The sequence below is a fragment of the Tenrec ecaudatus genome, chromosome 7, assembly GCF_050624435.1.
Source record: "Tenrec ecaudatus isolate mTenEca1 chromosome 7, mTenEca1.hap1, whole genome shotgun sequence".
In the NCBI taxonomy this organism is placed as follows: domain Eukaryota; kingdom Metazoa; phylum Chordata; class Mammalia; order Afrosoricida; family Tenrecidae; genus Tenrec; species Tenrec ecaudatus.
In genome coordinates, this window is record NC_134536.1 from 165,871,325 (window position 1) to 165,888,316 (window position 16,992).

Sequence of the window (16,992 nt, forward strand, 5' to 3'; positions counted from 1 at the left end):
AGGTCCTATATATTGTATCCTCCCTTTCTGCCAATATGACCTTATCACTGTGTAGTTCACTCTCCAATCCAGGACCCTGCCATTGGTTCAGTCTGCAGCCCTCATTCATGTTTTACCCGTGTAACACGCACTTGGGTGGCTGTGCATGTGTGTTGTGCAGCTTTACCATTTGTAAGTTCATGGACACCCCCGCCCCTACCACAAGCAAGATGTCAAGCTATAGGACTTCCCCAGGTTAGGTTAAAACCCCTTACTTGCTCTTGACAACCTTTTAACACCCCCCACTTTTAAGGGGTGGTGGTGGAATGGTCCACATAGTTGCCGAGTTTAGGGACCACCCTGTGCCTACTCCTGGAGTGGGATCTGCCCCAGAAGCCGTCCTCCTGAAAGAGACTAGTGGGTGTTTGTGCCCAGGGAGGCGGAGGAAGAAGGATGCGGACTCCCCTCTTTGCCTCAGGTCTTCTTCCTGCAGGGTTTCCTCATCTGAAGGTCAAATGCCTGCACTTAAGGCAGCTCCCTGTTCGGTCACTCCCTCAATTACGAAGGCAGTGGGTCAGAAAACAAGGAGCCCAGGTTTAGCCCCCTTCCCCCTCCCATTGCTAGCCTCCCTACCTCCGTGAAGTTCTTGAACCTCTCAAAACTAAGAGTCATCTGGGTAATGTCTCTGGCTCCTCCTGGCTGAGCTGCAGCCTCCTGTGGCCTGTGCCTTCCTGTCCTTTGCGGTTGGTGCGGTGGCGTGAGCCCACGGGCCAAGTTTGTTGGTCCCTGTACCAGCTGTACTCGCTTATTTCCACTTCTGGGAGCAAAGAAAATAAGGGTTAGAGGTTTTGTACTCACAGTTTTGACTGGAGCCATCCTGTTTATTTTCAACCATGGAAGAGCATATTTAAGATTCTGATGCACGTGTACACACACCCGCACACACAGCTCAAAGATACTCGAGAAAAAACAAATCACTTGTTCGTCATTGGTTGCAGTGGACCTAACACTTCTCTCTGTCGAACTTATGCCCCCTCCCCGACGCCCGTTCATTATCGCTCCAACACTTGACTCCGTGAGAGGTAGGGTTGGAAAAGATGTGAGTCTGGTCGCCCATGTCACATGGAGACCCCGATCTTTTGCCAGGGATTCTTTGGGGCCCTTCATCCCTTTGTTGTCTCTAGGATTGGCACGCCTTGTTCACGGGCCTGCCCCCACTGCCTCCTCCTTTTCCTCTCATTCCCGGAGCTCTGGAGAGGGCTGGCATTTTCCAGTGTCTCCCACTTCTGCTGCCTCTGAAAGAGCACACTGACCCTCTTAGGTTTTACTGCTTGTTAAAACACAGTTGGGAAACTGATAGGCTGACAGACAGAGCCAGTAAGTAGCCAACAATGGGGAGGTTATAATGAGAAATATCAGAAATACTAATTGTGTTGGGTTTTATGCAAGAACTACTGAACTAGTCTTTCCTTGAGTCTCTTTTCCTTGTATCTTGAGGCTGTAGCTCCCACTCAGTTTCTGAAGGGCCCTGTGCATTAGGCAGACACACAAGCCCCAGAGAACCGTTCTTGGCAGTGATAAATGTTTGCAAAACAGCTGAGAGAGAGTGCGCTGGCAGGCTGCGTTGCTCTGGAATCTTCGTGTAGGCTGCAGCCAGAGCTGATCACGGAAGGGTGGGTGGCCCAGGGGTCTTCCAGTGGAGTGCAAAGGGCAGCACGGCTGGCTTTCTCGTCCTTTCCTCTCTGTCTGCTGCTTCTCTCGATATTCATCTTGAGAAAATCTGTACTTCATAATTGCGATCTCCAAGGCTCCCTTGCCAACAAGCCCAAGAGGGCAAGGCCCCAGGGATTTCCCAAGCAAGGGCAGGCAGTCTTCACTGAGCCTGTTTTGGAAAGACTGTGTTCTTTCTAGTCATCTAGTGCGGGGCTGTACACTCTAGCATGAAGCCTAGCCCATGACTGCTGCCCGTAGAAGGAATGGGTTTTTGGAGGAGTCCCAGAAGACATGGGCCCTCATCGTGCCAGCCCAGTGAGAAGCAAGGACGTCCTGTTCTCTTTACCGACATGGTTTCTTGGCCTTAGCCTCTTGTTCCCTCACCAGACAAGGTAGCCCCTTTCCCTGAGCTCTGCCCCAGAACCGATTGGGATACTACGGGGATAGCAAGTGGTGTTCCCGTCCGTGTGGCCCAGAGAGAGACGGGAGCTACTGTCGTTTAAGAGTATGGATGGTAAACTGAGGACGAGCAGAAGGTGGGAGCCATGGACTCCACCAGGGCCGTAGAAGAGCAGGGAAGGGGAGGCTGGGGCTTCTGCTTCTCAAAACAAGTGGCACGTAGATGGGTCATTTATGATTGCTCTTTGGAATTAAAGAACACATTTATTGACTTCAAGAGGACGGAGCACAGTCCCTAGAAGCTCAGGTCAGAAGAGGGTTCTCTTAAGAGATGTTGACCCAGGAACTTGGTGGTGAGGCTACTTACGGAGGAATCTTAAGACAGCAGGCCTCTGCTGAGAAAGCCACCACGTTGCCTGCTTTGTCCCCCGTTCCGTGACTTAAGCAAATCCCTCTCGAAGTCTACGTGAGGGCACAACCACTTTAAGAGCTCTGCATGTGTGCGTTCCCACCGGGCATTGACTCAGCTCGCCGGCCCGGAGCTCAGAGCCTGTTGAGAGCACCAGAGAGAGAAGCTGGAGAGGTGGGTGCGCATGTGTCAGAGGACCCTGGTGAGGTGGGCCTGTTTGTGTGAGTGTGTTCGGGCCTAGCGGGCAGACCCGAGGATTCTAAAGCAGCAACCCTAGATGCAGCCAGTCCACGGACGGTTCTGGACGCACACCAGCACTTAGCGAACGCTTGCTGTGCGCCAGCCACTTTGCCCGTGTTGTCGCATTTAATCCCCACACGGTGCTGTGAATCCCATATTCTCATCCCTGTTTCCAGGCAGGCGCAGGTGATTTTGCCAGAGGGGCAAACGAAGGACAAAGCCTTGCTCTGGCCACACAGCATGCAAGACCGCGGGTGACTGGAGCTGGGCCCCAACAGTGAAGGGGAGGCAGGCACCCGCCTGGCTGGGGCTTGGGGGTCTCTGGGGGCAGCGGGTGGGGAAACAGGCACCCTCAAGCCTCCACTCAGGAGCAGGGACCCACATGTGTGTGCTTCCCACCCCCAGACAGTAGCCATCCTCACTGCCCTGGCCGTTCCAGTGAGACTTTCCACGTGGCTCGTGACCCTACCTTGATGACGGTGCCGGGACAGGTGCCATGTGCTGGGTTTGCAGGACTGTGAGTGACAAAGGACTCAGTCTTTCTCTAGAATGACCTTGGATGCCCTTGAGCTTCAGAATCTGCCTGTGAGGCTCCCAGGACTCCAGCTGCTTTTGCCTCACTGCCCCACAAGTCTGCCCCTGGCAGGGAGGTGGGGGCCAATTCTTAGGGAGCTTCGAGACCCTCCTCTTTGTGCTCCCTGCTTGAGCCCTCTGGACGGAGGGGCGTCCCTGCTGTCTCCACTGGCCATGCGCAGATGAATGAAGGTGGTTTGACGTGCTTGAGGTGCCCTCTGAGAGCCCCCTACACGCTCATGCCTTTGAGCCGCAGCCAGGAGACCCGGCCAGCCAGCTTCTCCTTGGACCTTGGCGGTGATCGGTGAAGGCGCGAGGCATTGTTCAAACAGGAACCGCCAAGGGGAAGGGAAAGGTCTGAAAGTATGTGGGGGATCACCCGCAATTGTGGAGAACACCTCTGGGAGAGGCTTTTCAGGGGGGCAAAACAGCGGCCAAGGAGGGGTTCTGTAGCGTTTGGCTCTATTTGCAGTGGAGGTGGTTTGAGACCTGCCCACAAGAACAGCTCACCATGCTGCTCTCAGGGTGAGCCTCTGCTGGGCGCTCTCCCTCCTCCCCCAGCGCTGCCACCTGCACAGCTGGCGGCCACGCCCACCCCATGGTCAATCAGGGAACCCTCTTCAAGCAGGAAACCCTTTCCTTTCCTTTTCTTTAAAGAATGCCAATGTTGTACTTTTTAACTCTGCACTGGGGGATGTGCGTCCCACTCTTTTGGTGTGAGGTCAGGGCCCTTTCTTTCTGAGTGGAAACTCTGGTCTTAATTACGGAGCCCTCTCCACAACATATTCTTGACTGAAAAGTCCACTGTGTGTTCCTTAAAGTCGGCTACTTGTGAAGCAATCTGAGGAAAATCCTCTTAGAACTTTTGCAATTTATTTCTCCAACCTCACTGAATTCAATTATATATATATTAAGATTCTCCTAGTGGGTCTTTTCCAAACATCCACATGGTTGTCACAGAAACAGCTCTTTTTGCCCTTGTTTCAGCATTTCTCTAGCATTTCATTCCGTTGTCTGTTTATGTCAATAAGCTCAACCATCCCAAACCATTTTGGAAGTGATCCTAACTGATGCTTGGTAGGCTTCCTGCACAGCTGGTGGAAGTAGAAGACTAGGTGTGCGTTAAGTAGGAGCTAAGGGCTGTGGCCTGGGCGTCTTGTGGTGCATGTTACTCTGGGGAGTAGGTGGCATGTGATTAGCTAGTAGGCAGCTTGGGTCAGTAGAGGAGGCCATTAACACACTTGACAGGTAGGTGTTACACCATACAGAGGCTTGAGAGAACCTTGCCCCAGTCCCAGTGCTGCTAAGGAACAAAGCTGAGCTGTCCTCCAGCCATCTCAGAGGTGTAGGAGATGGTGCCCAGCCCCTGCCTACTTACACCACCCTCCGCACCCCCCACACACACACACACACGCACACTCACACACACACACTCAGGGACGGAATAGACTTGACCAAGGTCCTGCTACCTCCCTTCCTTTTTTGTATTGTTTTGGATTCTCCGTGTTCCTTGCCTCCGGAGCTGCTCGTTAGAAACACGTCACCTCTCACATGAAACGTTTTGTCCTGAGCGCAGAGGCAGCTTCCCACTGGGTGTCCCGGAAGTGGGTTATTGTTCATGCGGTATGTTCTAAACATTCTCTCTCTGAAGGAAGCCCTTAAAAAAAGATACAACAAAGGAATCTGGGTTTTGATTAGCTTGTTTTTTAGGTAAAATTCTTGTTTATTTTGGAAGCAATTGACTGTGAAGCCTGAGTGGAAGCCCTTTCTAAGCCCTGTACACTGAAATGAGCAAGAGAGCCTAGTGGATTATCTGTAGTTTCACTAGAGCTGCAGATGTTTCCTGGTGGGAGGAAGACTGCCACTGGATCGAGGGGGAAGGAAATGACGCCTCAGCTGGGCTCAGTTTGAGAAGGTGCTTTAGTGCCTCTTGCCATGAGCCTGGGAGGCGGCAGGGACTGGAATGGGGGCACACACCTCACCATCCATGCTTCCAGTAAGAACCTGGTCTTTACGTCTGGAGTACCATCCTGTCAGGAATGAACACATTGGGGGGCGGGGCTCCTGACCAGTTTCTTGCATGAAGGAGTTCCACTGGTCCAAGGTAAAAGTGGACTCCAAATGGTTGCAGCATACTAACTGTGAGGTTTTGCACTTGTGACAGAGGCCAGATGGAAATTCTCTACTCATTGCAAGGAAATTCTCTCTTAAGCTTCAGGGAGCCATACACACTTAAAACCCGTGCGCCGTCAGCTGGTCTGTTCTCTCTGAGGACCTGGCGTCTGTTCTCATGCTGGTCACCCTGTAGCTGGATCACTGCTCGACGACAGAACCTTTCTTCTTACCTGCCGTCACTCTTTTATTTTTACCGAAATCATCAGGGGACCTTGGACAGCAGGAAAGGGCTTGCTTCCTGCCATTTCCTTGTTGAATTCTGTGTGGATGTTATCCTCAGTCCTCACAGGAAGCAGCTCATCACCCTAGCTGCATCAGCAATGGGCTTGAAGGAGTGGAGGTTCTGGATAGCGGGCAAACAATCGATACCTTTTCCTCCATGGAAATGGCCTGCCCAGCAGAAGGCGGCAGCAGTGGGAGAAGGCCTGCTGGTGGCGTGGAATGTCAGGAGGTGGGGTGGGGGCCGGGGAGTGAGGAAGAGGCTGCTGAAGCCTCTGCGGGGCTCAGCGACTGGGGCCGGAATGGATGCTTGGCTGAAAAAGACTTTGTATCTAGTGCAGGGCTTGTGCAAACCCTCCCCGCATGCATTTCACTTCTGCACAGAGCCCTGTCTGGGAAGCCAACACTGCGCCGGTGCCGGCTGGCACCTTGTCTCAGGTCTCCATTTAGTTACGAGGAAACCTAGATGAAGCCGTGACCGTCTGCCCCATGGCTGCCGGTGGTTTGGGTTACGTTTTCACACGTCATAGGAGAGAGACTGGAAAGTCAGGGGAGTAACTTGTCCAAGGTTTCGCAATAAGTAAACGGCGAACCCAGAGTCTGAATCCTGGTGTGTTAGTCTGGGTGCTGGTTCTTCCCACCGTAAGCACTCACTGCCAATGAGTGTGCCTAACTGGCTAGCGGAAGCAGGGCCCCATTCGTTCATTCGATAGGTGGTTAAGTGGGCACTGGTCACAAATTCCTTATGCTGGGCCAAGAGGTTCTTTAACCTTTCTGCTGCTTGACTTTCTTGAGAGAGTAGGGAAGATGGCGTCTCCCTCCCCAGATGCTGTGGCAAGGACGAGTGGAATGCTGGGCATTGTTCAGCTGGTGGTCAGCACAAACCGGTTCAGGTGATGATACCTTAAGTGCTCCACAGAGCAGACCCAGCACAGAACCTGGCAGCCCTAGAAGGCGTGAGCTTTGAACATTGTTAATGAAAAGTACTGCCAGGGAGCGGGTGGCTTACCTGGGAGCACCTAGCCTCAATGTTCAGGAAAGATGACCCCCTGAAGTAGGAGCGGATTGATTTAATAACCTTCCGTTACCATCCGCATACCTTTCCTTACCCCTCCAGTGTCCTGAGGGCTGGATTGTCTTCTTAATTTGATGGATTTCTGGCCACAGATACCTTAGAGAGGGTCCAAGGGATTCTTCCAGCCCTGTGTTCTGATGTGCTGCTTAACCGTGATAAAGTAGTTCACTGATGTGGGGATTAGTTTCTTTTGAGGTGGATTAATATAAGCCACTTCCCCAGGGTCCACTCATGTGGCGGGAAACTGATCATTGAGTTTTCAGACTGTCAAGATGGGGGTGAGTCTGGTCTCCAGAACAGAGAAAGCCACAACACAGAAGCAGGGTTGAGAGCCCCTCACCCAGAAAGCCTTGTGGCCGGGAACAATGGGGAAGTCAGCTTCCCACATTCCTCCCTCTCTCTCTGCTCAGAGTTCATTACAGATGATGAAACCCAAGCTAGTGTCGGTCTTACAGTTTACTATTCTCTAAAAGATTTTATCCCGGAGACCTCCCCACCCCACCCCACTCCACCAGTATTTTATTTTGAACATTTGTGTATATCATGGGTTCATTCACTGCAGTTCAACATTTGTTTATAGCTTTCTTGGGGGGAGGGAATTTATATAAATAATAACTTTGCCATTCCATGACCTTTGACAAACAAATAAGCAAAACAAAAACCAAGCCCAACCCTTCCTGCTGTTGAGTTGATTCTAACTCATAGTGACCCGGAAGGGCATAGTAGTAGAACTGCCCCCATAGAGTTTCCAAGGCCGGAATCATGACAGAGGCCCTTCTGCCTCTCGCAGAGTGGCCGTACCCCAGTCTGGGTCAGGGGGAGGACCACTGACCGGCACTGTAACCACTGTGCCACCAGGATGCTCTCTGACAAATGAATACACATGCTAATCCAAATTCCTGTCACGATCCACAGAACATTGCCCTTACCCCAGAGAGTTCCTCCGCCTCCTTCCCAGTCAAGCCTGTTCTCGAACTAAAGATAAATGAAACCAATCTACTATGTGCTTTTTTTTGTCCAAGGCTCGTCTGAAAGATTTTTAACTAGTGCCTTAGATGAGGCTATGGGGCTCTTTTGGCGTCCTGTATTCCATTTCTTCTGATTTCACCAGTTCAGAGATCTGACCAGGAGATGGACAGACTCAGAAGGGTTCAAGGCAGGTGATAGTGACAGTGTACATGGATGTACTGGTAGTATACACGAAGGATAAACACACTTTCCCCTGGCATCTTGAGGGGGTACACATATCCTACTCAGTGTGCCACCTCTCCTGCTGCCTCTGAGCATGACAAGTGTTTTCCTGCAGAGCCAACCTGAGGAGCTGTGGGTGGGGGCCCCCTTTGCTGGCCCCTGGGCTCTGAGGAGGCGGTTCGAGAGGAAGCAGCTTTGGCTGCTTTTGTCCCTGGCCGGACTCTGCCGAGCTGGCTACTGTAATGGAATACAGGCTCTGAAAGAATGGGACCCAGGAAGGTTACTTGGAGGTTGTCGGTGGTAACAGAGACCAAGATGCAGATTACCCGGTGTTGTAAATAATTAAAGCCTTTCTGGGGTTTGTGTGCTTGCTCCTCAGCCCCTGCCCGCCCACCTCCCTCCCCACGAAGGCGCACTGGTGCACAGAAAGGAGATTGCACAGATTGGACTAGAACCCAGATACATAATCCCTCATTAATCTTTCAGATTCTTGTCCCACTTATTAAAGCCAGTCCTTGGCACATAACCCAGAGTCCTGTGGCAAGCAATAATAACGTTCATTGGAATCTAGGTCTCCCAACCCTTTTCCTTCTTTCAGCAGTTTCTTGGGGCTTTGAGTTAAAGATGGCTCTTGGGGTGGCTGTTGTACTCAGAGAAGGCAAGGCATTGTTTACATCTAGGACTCCCTTTCTGCCGAGTCTGCAGGTCTGGGCTGGGGAACAAGTCAGCCGGGAGTTCTAGAAGGTGACTGCCTAGAGGGAGCAAGGCAGGCAGGGAAGGAGAGGGAAGATAAAACTGGGGAGGCTGGAGGCTTGGACTGCAGTCAGGAATCCCCAGCCTTCTGCTCTAACCAGCCTAGCCTGGGGGTAGTCCACCAGGTGGGCTTTGTGTGTGTGTGTGGGTGGGTGGGGGTGTCCTTGATTTCTAATAAAGCAGCTCTGCTGTCTCTTATTCTAGGAGAAGAATTTATGAAGGGGAGCGGGAACTTGGGAAGGAAGGCAACAGTGTACAGAAAATTCAAGTGAGCGGATACAACAATAAATATGGTGCCCATCTGAGTGCCCCCCTGCAAGGAGACAAATTTAGCTGAGACTGACAGTGTGCTCTGTGGAAAAGAAGTTACTCCTTATTAGTGGGGCTGCCGTGTGCCTCAGGAAGGACAGCCCTGAGCCCGTTGGCAGATAGTTACTCATCCCCCTCCCCCCAGCCCGCCCTGCCTCACTCTCCTAAAAGCAGTTGACAAGGTTAGGGAATCAGGACAAATAATTTGCTTCAACCCGTCCTTGTCTTCCCAGAGGCCCTGTGCAATTCCGTCCGGGGTGGAGGGAGGGGAAACATAACTCAGCCCCCACTCAGTGACCCTTTCTCAAACATGGAATCAAAGCCCACTCTAGGCCCGGAGCCTGTCTGATGCTAAGAGGCAGAAGACAGAGACGGTGATGAATTGTGGGGTGGTTTCGGGACCTGGGAGTGCGGCTGTCAGTAGTCACCTGATGATGGAGTGTCTGGTGAGGCAGAGGAAGTCTCTGCTCCGTTCCTCAGCCTTGTCTACTGGGAAGGGGGAATGCTGTCTACACAGGCTGCCTAGCCAGGGAGAAGGGTCTGCCATGTGGCCCCTCTCAGCAGAAAGTCCAAGTTCCTCAGGGAGCAGGCTGGGCTGCCCGAGTAGCATCTATCAGAAGTAGCAGGGGAGGAGGGGTGGGCAGAGTTGGAGCCTGCACATTGAGCGGGGCTTCAATTTCCTCACCTGAAAAATGAGGGTCATGCGTTTCTCAGTGAGTTGAGACAGCAAGTAGTTGTGGAGTACGAGGTGCTTTAGGGGTGCAAGCCACAGCCCCGTGACACCACCTGGTAAGATTGAAAGGAGGCAGGAAGGGGGGCTTGAGACACTACACTGAGGTCCAGAAGCTGCCGGTTGCCTTGTGTTGGCCAGGAGACCATTGCTGCTCCTGTTCCTCCCGTAGCGCCTCCAGTGTGCTGCTTCTGCACGTGCCACTGCATGGGATGCAGACACCGCCGTGTGAAACGGGAGCCTTGCCCTGAGTGAGTCTCGAGTGCCTCTGGGACAGGCAATCAAGAAGTAACAGTGCAAAGCAGGGTCTTCTTCTCCACCAGTGAGGTACTCCGAGCTGGGGGCAGAGGAGGAAAAGTAGGAGGTGTCAGCAGCCCCAGGAAACAGACCTCCAGGAGACTGGTTTGTTTTCTGACTGATGGGAGGGTCCTGAGGAACCAAGAGCGCCCCAGGAAGCAGAGAGGGGTAGGAGAGAATGGCATTAAGAAATCCGCTTCCTCCATGGGCCCATTTGCTGTCGGAGAAGGTAGGAAGAAGAGAATCCTTCCCCTGCTTCCTCTCCAGGACGCCCCAACCGCAAGACACGGAGACCAGACTGCTTCTTGTTCTCCTGGAGTTAGACCTCAGATAGGAATGCCAGAGCCCAACCATGGCTTCTAATCTGGACCTCTCCCTAGAAAGGAGGCTTCACAGGGAGGCCTTGGAGCTCAGTTGCATCCAGGGGTGCTATAACCGTGGCCTCCAGGAGACCCAGTCAGTTCCCGTCGGATTAGTTCTTCCCCCACTCATAGGGTCCCCGGAAAACACGGGTGTCACTGAGTGGTATAGTGGGCACGTGTTCAGCTGCGATCTGCAAGTTCAGCAGTTTAAAACCACCAGCCGCTCCTCGAAACTTTCTACCCCTGGGAAGTCAGTCCAGGAAAGTCACAGGGGCAGTGTTGCCTTGTCCTGTCGGGTTGCTGCGAGTCAGCATTGACCTGGTGGCACCGAGAACGCGTTACTGCAAAGCGCATTCAAACACACCATTTCCATCTCTCTTTAAATGTGATCGAAAATAACAGCAAGAGAAAATACTGTTGAACTGCAGCCTTCTATTACATTCCACCTGCCTTGTCCTTCCTGAGATGCTGAACACTTCCGGGAAAGCAGCCTAATCTTACTGGGTTTCCACGGAAGCCTAAATAGTTAATCTGCCTGCGGTGCATGGATCTGCGTGGAGGCCGGCTGCGCGGAGCGCCCTTCTCTGTCTAGTCTGAGGTGGCTGTAATGCCTCTCTGCTGGTTCTGGGTCAAGGAGGGAAGGTGAGCCCTGCTCCTCCCAGAGCCCCGGCGGCGGAGGGACTCAAACTCACTGCCATCGAGCCCATGTTGACTCAAGCATCCCTGTAGGGCAGGGTACACCTGCCCCGCCCCCCGGTTTCCAAGACGGTAACTGCTTATGGGAACAGAAAGCCCAATCTTTCTCCCGTGCAGCGGCTGGTGTGTTCAGTCCAACTCCTCTTCCACTACTCTACATGGCTCCTTGGCAGGGCCACAGCCCGATGCCCTCTGCCTTCAGGGGGGGTGGGGGGGAGGACCTGCGAGCCTTGCCCAGCACTGAAGTCTTCAGGGCCACTTCCTTCCCAGCCCCGCGCTCCCCGCAAAGCAGTTCTGAAGAAGGAAGGGTGGCAAGCTGTGGAGAGTCTGTGAGGGTACTCGGAGCGCCTCCGTAAACTAGAACTGCCTCGGCTTGACTCAGCCACGGCGTTCCACAGAGCAGCAAAACAAGACTTATTGGATGAAATCATTGGAGAATGTCTATTAGCGTTTCCCAGTCAGACTGCAACCAGAGCACCTCCCATGCCCACCCAGAGGGGAGGCCTCTCCTGCTCTCTGTAGCTAACAGGAATGGAAAGAGGGGGACTCCTGAGGCAGGCAGGAAGGAGCAGGGCAAGGCTGCAGCAGGGCCGCTCAGGTGCATTCCCTCTGAGTTCAAGTGGCCAGGCGTCTCGTGAATTGTGCAGCCAGAGAATGTTGATCCAACAGATGGGCAGGGGCTCTGGGGGTGGGTGTACGAGTAATGATGAAATTCACAATGTAGGTAACTTGGCTTTATCTCTAAGGATGCATTGGCGTTACCACTCCATTTCAGATCTTTCTAAGGATTCTCCGAGTTCTTGGGAAAACAGCCCTTTCCTCTTTGCCTCTAACTCCAGGTTGTCCTTGACCCACACCATATTCAGCTTACCTGGGACCGCACCCCGGATAGTCTCTGTGTTGTTTTCCTTTTTATATCGTATCACTAGTAGTGTGAACTACATATGGAGTCACAGCCTGTAATTTGCTGTTGTCTATATAAATTCATGCGTAATGCTCCCAACCCATGAAGACAAAGATCAGATTTATGACGATATAAGCAGATAAGAGGCAATAATAATATAAACTAAAAAAAAAAAACAAACACCAAAGGGGGCGGTTGTCCTGTGTTCAACTGCCTGGTGGTGGGACAGTTGTCAGAAAGTCATCCTGTCATAAAAGTCAGGGACTGCCTGTCCACAGAAACTGCATTCTTAGCCATTCAACCATTCGTTCCTCAACCTCAGTGTGATACCTGCTAACCGTAAGCCATGCTCAGGGAGTGAAATGGCGCATAAAGCATGCTTGATCCATGGTGCTGGCAGTGGTGATCCCGCGTGCCCCCTTTAGCCAGGAGGCGTTAGCTGAAGGCTGGGAGAGCCATACCAGGAGTGAAGAACCAGCCCCCTTAACCCTGCCCCCACCCCCAGGGAGGAAAGCCCTTCTTTTGTCAAGCCTCTCCAAAGAGGAGGGCTGTCTATCAGTCCACATTCTCTGCACATGGGATGAACTTCCTGGTAAGGCAGCGATTGTCCCCTCTCTGGAGGGCCTGTGGCAAAGCTGCTAGTGTTGAAATGCAGCAAGTGGGTGTTCTGAAAGAACAGAGCTTTGTTTCCTCACAGTTTGAGAGACCAGAAGGCCAGGTTCAGGGTCTCTCTCTCTCTCTCTCTCTCTCTCTGCCTGCCTGTCTGTCTGTCTGTTTGTCTGTCTGGTGGAAGAGCTCCAGCTCCACGTGGCATGTATCTTTGCTGCATGTGTGCTTGCTTCCCTGTGCCTCACTCCTAGATCTCGAAAGTGAGTCTGTTTGTTAGATTTCTCGGGTGGGAAATACCTCGGCTCAGTTCTTGGCTTCGCACGAGAAAGAATTCACTCCGAAGCCTGACTTGTGTTCCCAGTGGGTTTTTATAAAGGTCGGAAAACATACAGTCACTGAACACAGGCAACCTCATGGGGCTGCACACCCACACATGGTAGCCTGAAGCCAGAGAGACTAGCGGGGCCAGGATGGAAGCAAAAGATCGAAGAAGGTGGGAGCAGGAGCACCCCCGAGGTCCCAAGGTCAAAGTATTTGAGGCCTCTGGCGTGGTCGAAGGTATTTGGGCCACCCAGGTGTACCGCCCACCTGGCTCTGGCTTGAATTAGCGCATGCCCAGTAGCCTTTATGGCTGGCTAAGGCTTGCCTGGTTCACCCCCAACCTCCTGTAGGGGGCCTTCAGGCATGGGGAGGGACACCCCCCTGTCCCTGTTCTGCTAGCTAACAGGTTTAAGAGATACCCTACATTAACAAAGAAAACCCTATTCCCAAATAGGATTTCATCATTCCCCCAAATCAGACCCATTGCCTTTGAGTCAGACTCTACCCAACACGGTTTCCAAGGCTGTAATCTCCAGCGAAGTCGAATGCCCTAAGTTCTCTCCGCAGAGTGACTGTGGTTTGAACTATGGGCTTTTTGGCTAACCCACAAGCAAGCACCTTGACCATGTGCCACCAGTGATCCTTCCACAGGTGTAGGAGTTAGAATTTACAGTTCCTTTTTAGTGGGACACACAATTCCATCCATGACAGGTGGGAGCTGGGGCCTCTGAGGTCCTCACTGCCAATTCTTAAACTCCTGTGCTTAGAAGAACTCAAGAAACACGGATTTATCTTAAAGATATTCTTTTTTTCTTTACATGTCCCCTCTTTTATTTTTAGTTACTATTTCTTTTAAATCACTTTATTGGTACAACCATTGTGTCAACCACATTTGTACATTTGTTTTCATCATAATTCTCAAAACATTTTCTTTCTATTTGAGCCCTTGTATCAGCTCCTCATTTCCCCCCTCCCTTCCTCACCCTTGATAATTTATAATTGTTATTATTATTCTGTCATGTCTTACACTGTCCGATGTCTCCCTTCTTACAGACTTTCTTGCACATGTATACAAAGGTGTACGTAGAATAGTTTTTGTGGCAGCACTGTTAGAACAAGAAAAGATTGGAAAATACACACCTCACCATCAGTAGAAATTTTAAAAACCAAACTCACTGCCATTGGGTCGATTTGAACTCATACTGACCCATTAGGACAGAGTAGAACTGCCCCCTTTGGGTTTCTGGGGCTGTAAATCTTTATGGGAACAGAAAGCCCCATCTTTCTCCCGCAGCATGGTCTTGAACTGCTTGCTGGTCTTGAACTTGGCAGCTATATTTGTAAGCCCCTACACCATACACCACCAGGGTTCCTCCGCCAGTGGGTAACTTATCAAATAGTCAGACACTGGATAAACTGTACTTCAATCATTTGCAAAGGGAAAGGCATGAATTTTGTCCATGAGCTATGCAGAGGGTCCGAGATCTATTATGAAAAGCCAGACGCCAACAGCAGATCTGGAGCGCCCCTATTTGTGTGTGTGGGAGGGGGTGGAATGCACTAGAATCTGTGTGTAGAGCAGGACTGTTTCTGTGATCCTTGGTAGTTGCCAGTTGCCCCTTGGTCACCTCTGACTCGTGGCCACCCTGTGTGTGCGGAGAACTGCTCCACGGGTTGTCAGCTTGGGACTTTCAGGAAGCAGAGCTCCAGGCCCGCCTTCTGTGGTGCCTCTGGGCCAGTGTGGACCACCTTCCAGCTAGTAAGACAGGAGAGTGGACACAGAAGGTAACTGCTGAAGCCTTCAACTGCTTCCAGAGAGGAGTGCTGAGTAGGAGGGAGACTTCTCAAACTAGTGTGTCTGCCGATTTTGAATCATGTATACACACACACACACACACACACACACACACACATTTTTCCCCAAAACTAAATATGATTAAAAAGTATCAAACCAGTTAGAAGTAGCTATTACTAGGCTGCAGCGCTCAGCATGAGGAAAGCAGGCCAGCCTTTTATTGAGCATTGACTGTGAACTGGACCTGGACCTGATACCATTTCATCCCCATATCTCTGTAAGGGAGGCAAGTCTCCACCCTGTTTTCATAGATGCCAGACTGTGGGGCCATAGTTAAGTACATGTCTGGGCTCATTCTTCGGCTCTGCCTGCTGCCTGTAGAATGGGCAGAGCTAGAAAATGGGGAGGGGGGTACAGGAGGAGGCAGTAGAGTCCTGAGTTAGTACTGCCTACCCATTTTTAGGGCCAATCTCTGGGCTGCTGGAGCCCAGAAGTGCAGGCACACCTTCTGTTTGCCCTGTGGGTCAGATTCATTGTTTCCCTCTGTTTTTGCTGAGCTTGGGGTTGGAGTTCACCGTCTGCTTTCACAGGAGATCCGGAGGCCGCCAGCATTCTGTGGAGGGATGTACCTCCCCCAGCTCCTGACCGCTGTGGGGGAGGTGGGGCTTGCTCTGTGTGCTCCTTGCTGGGTGTCAACTGTGCTGCCTTTGTCTGCCAGCTGGAGGCTGGCTGGAGCACTGTTGTTTTTCTGATTGTCAGGCCCGGCCTCCTTACTTGCACTTAGAGGGGAGAGCATCCAAGCCCTGGTACAAAAGGTCCTCTTTTCATTCCTTTGGAAAGGGAGCCGTGAATGAGCTCATTCTCACTGCTTCCCAAAAGAGGAGGAGGGGAGGAAGGGAAGGTGGCCTGTCCTCACTGCTGCCCCTGCCCCTGCCAGGTTTCCTGGGGTGGGGGTTGGTCTGGCCCTGCCTGACCAAAGCCAGATGGCTGGGGCAGGTGGTCCATACGGTGGGGGGAGCACTGGAGACATTTGGGGGGGTTCGAGGACTCTGCTTTCTGCTGTGCTCCAAAGGAAGGAGGCGCTGTCGGCACACGTCCGCTGAATGCAGGGCTCGGCCCTCCATGGCCAGCATGCCAAAGGCCTTCCCACCTTGACTTCCAAAGACTTCTGTGTGTAATCCTAGAGTCCAGCTGACAGCCAGACAAAGTCAGATATCTGTTGAATGCACACTCTGCCTCTGCTGATTGCCACGGCTCGGCTCATGGGTGGAGCATGGAACAAAGCTGTGGAAGTCTCTGCCCTCGTGGTCCAGCATTCTTCTCTGTGGGAGAGGAGGGAGAAGCACTCCAGGGTGTAAGTGGGACACTGAGGAGATATGCTGAGCCTGGCCTGCTCCCGCTGGGTGTGGGCAGCCTGCTGGGGGAATGATGCATAAACAAAAACTTCAGAGGGGCATTTCCAGTGTTTCCAGCAGCTGGACCGAGGAGCCCAGACTCTCCCCAGCTCACTGCCCTCAGACTATGGCTTCAGACCCCATTTAGGCGTCTGTAGATGAGAGCTACTGAGAGGTTAGAAACCTGCCCAGATGATGCTGGGCTTGGGGATCATTTAAGGGGGTGCTGGGGCTGAGCTGGTTCTGTATAACCCAAGCCTGACGGCCTTCTTCGTTCCTCTTTCTTGCCTTTCAGATTGAGAAAATCATGAGTTCGATCGGAGAAGGGATCGACTTTTCTCAGGAGCAGCAGAAGCTCTCGGGTAGGTCCCCTTGGGAGTTCCCGTGGTTCCGTCCCACCTCTGGTCTGTTTGGAACACAGAAGACAGCCACTTGCGGGTGACAGAGCTTGGCCTCAGATGGTAGGGTACGCTGCTCTGGGGTCTCGGACCTCGTGGATCCAGGCACGGCACCTTGCTGTCCTCCTGCAGCCCACAGCTCCTTTTACATATCGGAGGAGAAACTGCAAATGGGATTTTAGGTTGTCTATTAGGGCACTTTAAAGCACAAGCAGGGGTTTGTAATTATTTTGGTAGCTGTTGGCGTTCTCAGATTGCCATAAATTGGCGTCGCCCCTGTGGCTCCCCAGGTGGCTCTGGCACTAACTCTGTGAGAACATGGTACTCCCTTGCCAGATCCACCACAGTGGCAGACAATCTGACCAAGTCAGTGGTGTCGTGTTTTCCATGTGCACCAGGCTCAGCTCTGAGGACTTCGGGGGCGGTTGGCTCTGCCTTAGCCTTCTCTGTT

The 16,992-nt window shown here is 52.3% G+C and overlaps 1 protein-coding gene across 5 annotated transcripts in view; it reads left to right on the top strand.

Moving 5' to 3' along the window:
• Positions 1-16,992, top strand: part of ANKS1A (ankyrin repeat and sterile alpha motif domain containing 1A) — a 209,982-nt gene that overhangs the window by 155,562 nt on the left and 37,428 nt on the right. For all 5 annotated transcript variants that reach the window (XM_075555506.1, XM_075555504.1, XM_075555507.1 and 2 more), the window contains one exon: positions 16,439-16,505. In XM_075555506.1, the coding sequence (XP_075411621.1) occupies positions 16,439-16,505 (67 nt within the window). The remainder of the gene's footprint in view (positions 1-16,438; positions 16,506-16,992) is intronic.